Source organism: Pinus tabuliformis, chromosome X (assembly GCF_031772625.1).
Source record: "Pinus tabuliformis cultivar Carrire ecotype Pingquan chromosome X, CPIR1, whole genome shotgun sequence".
Classification (NCBI taxonomy): Eukaryota; Viridiplantae; Streptophyta; class Pinopsida; order Pinales; family Pinaceae; genus Pinus; species Pinus tabuliformis.
Window position 1 is genome coordinate 119,322,730 of NC_142308.1, and position 7,364 is coordinate 119,330,093.

The 7,364-nt window shown below is 46.0% G+C and overlaps 1 protein-coding gene across 1 annotated transcript; it reads right to left on the bottom strand.

The window, feature by feature from the left end:
- Nucleotides 1-1,157: 1,157 nt before the first annotated feature.
- On the bottom strand, nt 1,158-6,292 carry LOC149138724 (uncharacterized). Its single transcript, XM_089450477.1, has 2 exons — nt 5,422-6,292; nt 1,158-5,041 (listed from the first exon to the last, which is right to left on the bottom strand). The coding sequence occupies exons 1-2, from the start codon at nt 6,290-6,292 to the stop codon at nt 1,158-1,160; spliced, it is 4,755 nt and encodes a 1,584-aa protein (XP_089306603.1).
- Nucleotides 6,293-7,364: the final 1,072 nt, after the last annotated feature.

A 7,364-nucleotide genomic window follows, 5' to 3' on the forward strand; every position in this document is an offset into this window, starting at 1 on the left:
GGGTAATGAGACAACTTTACGGAGGTCAGGTGAGCCGAAGCTGAGCGAAGGAGCGGCAAGGAAGACACCGCAGGGCCTAGGGTTTCCACCAAGCATCGCTGCAGAGCTTCCTCTGTTCACGACCCGTAGGCAAAGTAGCTTGGCAGCAGCGCGAGTGCGGATATATCTCGTACCTAGTCTTTTGTTTTTCCTCTGAGCGGGGGCGAGGTGGCTCCCTTGCCGCCTCTGCTCCGGTTGGTGTTTCTCCTTTGTGGCAACAGTTGGTGTTGTATTGGCCGCTCGCGAGCTTATGCTTTTCATGCGTTGAGGGAACTGGGGCGTTGAGTTCTGACTCAGCACTATTTTGTGCCGCAACAATGGCTGATTTCGTGGGGTTTCTGCAGGCTGCTGTGGATGTTTGGGGCAGTTGTTCTACCTCTGGTTTCGTCTGCTTCGGATGGAGAGTTTTGAGGGGGCGAGGAAGGAGTGGCTACCCTGGCTGCTCTCTTCCTCATTTCGTGCCTCTCCTTCTTGTTTCTGCAGCCAGTTTTAGCACCTTCTGTTTATTGATCTCCACAGGAGCTTTTTTTTTGCTTGTGGTGCATTGGCGCTGGATCTTCTTCTGGGTGTTGCATCTCTGCTCTATTTTGTTGTATTTTTGTTTTGGGTTTGGGTATCCTCTACAGGTCTATTTTTGTTGCAGATTTGTTGGGGTTTACATACCCTTTTGTTTGCTGCCCTATTTGAGGGCTTTTCATGATACTTCTTTTGGACTATTATTGTAAGTGGCATTGCGCACGTTTCTACATGTGCTTTAAGCATCTACAATATGTAATCTTCTTAAATGAATATTACGAATTTTCTCCACGGAAAAAAAAAAATAGCATGGATGCATCATTGTCCAGAGTTAGCCGTTGGTAAATTAGTTTTTTTTTTTTTTTTAACAGAAACGGTTATGGATTAGTTATATTCCTCTTGGCGTGAATGCCGTAATAGCTGTTACAATTGATAGCTCCATGCTTTGTTGCTGCTTTCCGCAGAGATAGAGAGTACAGTTAAAGCTTGCCGATTTCCTAATTGTTAAAGATACCAAGAATTCCAAGTCTGAAATTTTCCCCCACTTGAAGGTGCAGACAAATTGGTTTAATAGCCAGCAATAAAACATGGCGAAAATCTGATTATGGGATTGGTTCCCAAGTTTCTTCTCCGTCCTTCATCTTAGTTCCTACAGGGAGGAGGACTGCTTTATTAGCTTCGCTGTCCGCCGCTTTGTTGTGCATTCGCAGCACATGATAATATCTTAGCTTCTGAAAGTGCCTTTCCAATCCTTTAATTCGGGTTATCATTCTTGCTAACTTGAGATCCTTGACAGGGGAGTTGGAAATCATGGAGTTGATGATGATCTGGGAATCTCCAATTATATTGGCTTCTTTTATATTTAATTCTTTTAGACATTGGAGACCTTGGAAGAGGGCTAAAGCCTCCGCTTGGATGCTGGAGGCATAGCCAAGGCCCCAGGCAAAGGACTGGACTTTTTCTCCTTTTGGAGTTAGCACGATTCCTCCTGCTCCTGCTTTGCCCGGGTTGTTCTTTGCTGCCCCATCAAAAAAGAGGGAGTGATTTCCTTGCATTTTAATCCAGCTTTGCATATCACTTTCAGATTTCCTTAGCTGCCAGTATTTATTAATAGGGCTCTTTTTTTCTGCTGGCCTGATTTGAAGGCCGAGAGACAGTGCCCAGGCCATGTCTTGCTGACTCAAATTGGTATCATCTCTGGTATCCTCCAGGCATTCCTTGATTTGGCTTTTGATTTTGTTTTCCAGAATCCTGTAGTTGTGCTTTGTGTCCCTGAAAATCCTTCTATTACGCTCCAACCATATCTGCCAGCTTGTGATCTTGGGTAGAATTGCCCACGCCTTTCTTATGATCAGATTTTTAGGGGCAGGTCCTGGATAATTATGGGCCCAAGTAGCAAAGAGGTCCGCCGTGGAGCTGGGGAGATTAAGATATGGCTGAGGGCTGAGAGCGGTCCATATATGCTTAGAGAATGGGCACTTGAGGAACAGATGGGCCGCTGTCTCCTCGCTTTCTCTGCATAACTGGCAGATGGAGGGACCGTTCATACCTTTTTTCTGCAAAATGTCAAATGTGAGGATTTTGGAATGACATACCTGCCATGCAAAGATGTCGATTTTTGGCAGAGAAGGAGAACTCCACACGCCGCGCCATGGAGCAGGGTCCGGAGGAGCGTAGGGGATCTCGCTAAGCTTTGCATATCCTTGGTTAACTGTATAGCCTTTAAGGCTCGTGCCCCATCCCTTCCTGTCTCTTGATCTTCTGCTGATGGGTGCGTTTCCCTGAAGACAGTTAATTAACGTGTCCCATTCCTTCCCCAGCTGCGTCGGACCGTTGAAATGGATCCAGCCTGCCCAGGAGCCTTCATGCCATTTAGAAATGTCCCAGAGCGTGCGCAGGGAATTGCTGTCCATCCAGCGACGCAGCTCATTCAAGCTGACTCTGCTTTCAATCGGATGCTGGTTCATAATGCGATCACTCCATATCTTGATTTTTTTGCCACTGCCAGGTATCCAGAACGCATGGTCTGTAATCAGATGGGCAGCCTTAGCGTGGAGTTTCAGGAAGGACGAATTTGGCATTTGTCTGACGTTTTCTAGACACCTGGTGCGCGATCCCCTGTAATATTTCTTCCAAATTGCTGTTTGTGCCCATCCTGGCTTTGGAGCAGTAATTTTCCAGAGGATCTTAGCAGCCAGTGCCACATTCTGTTGGCTGAGCTTTTTGAAATTTAAGCCCCCTTCACATAGCGGCCTAGTGATGATATCCCAGCTGATTAAAGGAATTTTCCTCGCATTGTTTTTTCCTCCCTGCCAGAAGAATCTCCTGATGTATTCTTCCATTTTTTTAATGATTGTTGCAGGGGCGAGGAGGGCAGTGAACTGGAAAAGAGGGAGACTGTGAAGCACTGATTTGATTAGAGTTGCTTTCCCAGCGATGTTTAACCAGGAGTAGCCCCAAGCTTGGATTTTTGTTTTGAGCTTTTCTAATTGTGGAAGCCAGTCCTTGCAGGAAAGATTTTTGAGGTGCACAGGAAGCCCCAAGTAATTGAACGATGTCCAGGAAGAGGAAGCAGCAAAGCCCAAGCATCTGGAGATATCAGACAGCGCCCTGGGAGAAATGTTCCAACTGTAAATGTGACATTTGCTCTTATTTACAGTGCAGCCTGTAGCATTGCTGAGATCATCTAAAACTCTTTTGAATTTTGATGCAGAGGGGAGCGAGGCAGGCCCCAGGAGGAGAGTATCGTCCGCGAACAGAGCATGATTTATATTTTTAGCCCCTCTCGCGATGCACAGTCCGTTGATTTCATGATCTTGCATGCTTTTGTTGAGGAGGAAACTGAGGACGGAAGCCTGGATGACAAATAGCAGCGGGGATAGGGGGCACCCCTGCCTTAATCCTCTCGAAGCTTTAAAGAACTCCGTGGCTCTTCCATTCACAAGAGGGGCGATCCATGGTTCCCAGATGCATGCCCGGATCCATTTGATGAAGTTTTCTCCAAACCCGAATTTATTCATAACTTGAAACAGAAAACTATGATTTACTCTATCAAATGCATTGGCTAAGTCGAGTTTGATAGCCATACCTTTCTCTTTTCGCCGAAGACTTGAGTGGATTGCCTCTTGGACGAGCAGGTAATTGTCCACGATCTGCCTTCCTTGGATGAAGCCTGCTTGATTCTCAGGAATTAATTCCGGGAGGATGGGCTTCAATCGATTTGCTATGATTCTGGTAATTATTTTATACCCAATGTTGCAGAGAGAGATCGGGCGGAATCTGCTGAATGTATTGGCGCCTTTTTCCTTGGGGATAAGGGCTAAGAACGCAGAGTTGGTGCTGCCTCCTATCTTCTGAGTGATCTGAGATTTTTGCACCATTCTCAGCAAGTCCTTTTCTATAATCAGCCAGCAAGCTTGAAGAAATCTAGCTGTGAATCCATCCGGCCCCGGGGCCTTGTCCGGGTCCATATCAAATAGGGCTTTTTCCACTTCTTCTTTGGTGATTTTGGCCTCAAGAGATTCCTTTGTTTTCTGATTTATTAAAGAGGGAACAACATCTAGGAGGTCTGAGTTTTGGTTCAGCTCCTTATCCTCGGTGTATAAGCTTTGGAAGTGTAAGAACGTTGTTTTCTTTATATAATCAAAATCTTTATGAGTGACATTGTCAACTTTGATCTCAGCAATGGAGTTATGGCATTTTCTTACCAGTGTTTGCTTATGGAAGAAGGCGGTGTTCCTGTCCCCAGCTTTGAGCCAGAGATTGCGGGATTTCAACCTCCAGAGTTCTTCTTCAGCAAGGCAGGCCCTGTGGTAGCGTTGCTGCAAATGGGATTCCTGTTCAATCACCTCCTCAGTAATAATGTCCTTCTCCATGCTCTTTTGGTGGGAATCGAGCAAGATTTTCAGGGATTTTCTTTCTGCGGTCGGATTAGACAGAGATTTTGCCCATCTCTTGAGGTCCCTTTTTAATCTTCTGAGCTTTTCTTCCCATATATAAAAAGGCGAGCCTCTGACCGCCTGGTTCCAACTGTCCTTGACTATTTGCATAAAATCTGGCTCCTTGATCCAAAGCGGGCTGAAGCGGAAAGGGATAGGCCCCAGATCCAACTGGGCTAGAAGCTCCAATTTAATGGGCTTGTGGTCCGAAATACTGTTGGGAAGAATGGACATTCGAGGTTCTAGTCCTAGCAGCAAAAAGGAACTTTGAATAAAGAATCTGTCAAGCCTGGCGGCTATATGGCCCGGGCCTAGTCTTTTATTAGACCAAGTGTACTTACCGGAAGACGGTTTGATATCCAGCATGTCCCACTCCTGCAAGATGTCCTCCGCCCATTCCCTTGCTGGGTCACGCACTATGCTGCCTCCCCTTTTTTCAGAAGAATGAAGGGTGAGGTTTAGATCTCCAGCAATTACGATGTTCTCCATGTTTACCAAATCGGCTTGGTGTCTTAAGGATTCCCAAAGCGATTTTTTGTCCCCAGCACCTGTTGGAGAGTAAACGTTAAAAAGACAAAAAGTTTCCTTAGTGTCAAGGTTCTGCATTTTCAGCAGTAACCAGTGGGAATTTCTGACCTCGAATATGACTGCAAATTTACTCATATTCCATATAGTGGCTATTCCTCCCGAGGCACCTCGGGCAGAGATTGCTCTCGCTTCACTTTTATACCAAATTTTCTTGCTTGCTTGGATGAAGACGGTGTCTTCCAGCTTTGTCTCCTGGACCAGAAGGATGTCTGGGGTTTCTGTTCTGATTAGATTTCCGATTGCTTCTTCCTTAGTTTTGCTCCCCATACCTCTGCAGTTCCAGGAGATAATCTTCATTATTTGTGTTTCTGGTGGGCTCCCTTGGAGCCTTGGATCTGACCTTTTAGCATCTTCGCCTTTGGTGCCAGCAGTTTTTCCAATGTTGGTTGACTGCCCTGGAGTTTTTCTCTATAGGTTTCCTGTTCTCTTTTTTCTTTATCCGTTTTCCGTCCTCTGGTGGATCTTCTTACTGAGGTATGCGATTCGCCTATTTCCCCTTCCTCTTCTGACTCTTCTGTTTCCGGTTCTTCTTCCTCCCCTGCTAGATTCTTTCCGATGAGATCTTTGGAGGAAGGAGTGGGGTTACTTTTTCCTGGGGGAGCTGTGGATGGGCCTTCAGTCTCCTGGACCAATTCTGATTCTTTTTGGATCTCAATCTCCTTGGCGCCCTCTGTTTGCGAACTCAGAGGATCGAACTTGTTTTCTGATGCAGTCTTTGTTGGGTTCTGATGAGAAGTAGTCTGCTGGTTCGCTCTGCCAGGAGGGCCTCCCTGTTTCTGTGCTTTTGGATGGGCTTTGGTTCTCTTGACTTGATTCCATCCGTCCTCCTTCCCTTGCGCTGTCTCGCTGCTGGAAGGGCAATCTCTGGCGAAATGCCCATAGACGTGGCATTTCCGACATTTGAATGGCAACTGTTCATAATCCAATTTCTGAAGATGCGTCCAGCTTCCTACCTTTAGGGTAATGGCCTCCGGTAACCCTTCCTCCAGATCCACCTCTACGCAAATCCTGGCACAGTCATATTGATCTTTGTTGTTGGCTCGGTCTATGAATTTTCCTAGGGCGTTGCCGATATGCCTCAATGAGTCCCAGTTCCAGCAGTGAACCGGGAGGTTTGGGAGTCTGACCCAAACCGGTACTGCTTTGGGGACGTCGACTGTCGGATCAAAGTCCGGGGTCCAGTTGTTTAGGTACAGTCCCTGAGGGCCCATGAAATAGGGGCCATTTTGGAAGATCAGCTCCTTATCTTCTTTAGATGTGAATTCGAACAGGAAGAATCCCCTTCCCAAAAAATATGAGGTGACGTTTTCTTTAATAAGCGGCGCCCAATTTCTGTTAACCCAGTTCTCGGTGGACTTTGGAGATGGCCATAAGCCCGTAAATTGGCCGATGAGAGCCCGATCTGCTAGCGACAAAGCGACTTGTATTGGGGTTTCAGGGGGAAGGGAGATCACCGGGATTTCATCTAATCTTTTGACAAATTTCGCTGCCTCTGAGGTCTTCTTCTGCGGGAGGCCAGCCAGGAGCTGAGAGAAGGCCTCAGCTGGCGATCTCGGCGGGGGAGGCGGGGACTGAGGGGAGCCCAATCCCTCCATTGAGAAAGCCGAGAGGTCAGAGCCCAAAGGCTTCCATTTGCAGCGAGAAGAGGTTCTGGAATGCGAGACTGCTCTGATGCTGGACGATCCTCAGCATGCAGCGGAAGAACAGATACGCAGGAGGCAATCTGATCCTGAGGCGAGGGCCAGTCGCTGCATGCAACGCAGGGAGGCCGGGGAGAGTCAGGATCTCTCTGCAGAAACGATCAGGCACTCCCAATCCGGCTGAGGCGATCCGGAGGCAAGGGCCAGCCGCTGCATGCAGCGCAGGGAGGCCGAATGGAGCACCCTGGTGGCGCAGAACCAGGTCAACGCGCAGGAGCGACCGATCCAGCGAGCGCGAATCAAAAAATCTTCCAATCTCCGTTGGTAAATTAGTTAATAAGGTAAGTAAAGTATTATTTAAAAATCAGTGATAAGGAGTTGTCTATTAAAATATTATATATTTAGTTTAAAAAATAGATGTTAGAAATAACTGAATATAAAATATTTTATTTCAATATTTTAATAATTATTTATTAATATTGTCAATTTATATAATATTATTTGTTAGGGGTTAACTTATTACCATTAAATAAAAATATATTTAGTTAAAAACTCACTATTGGGAATAATTAAATATAAAATATTTTATTTCAATATTTTAATAAATATTTATTAATATTATCAATTTATATAATATTATTTG

Bases quoted from the DNA above. Each gene is read 5' to 3' on its own strand.
- LOC149138724 (XM_089450477.1), bottom strand. From the start codon at position 6,292: ATGGGCCCTCAGGGACTGTACCTAAACAACTGGACCCCGGACTTTGAT. The intron at 5,042-5,421 runs GTCAGATCCAAG...ACTCTCCAACAG, and splicing joins AAAGGCGAAGATGCTAAAAG to GTGCTGGGGACAAAAAATCG.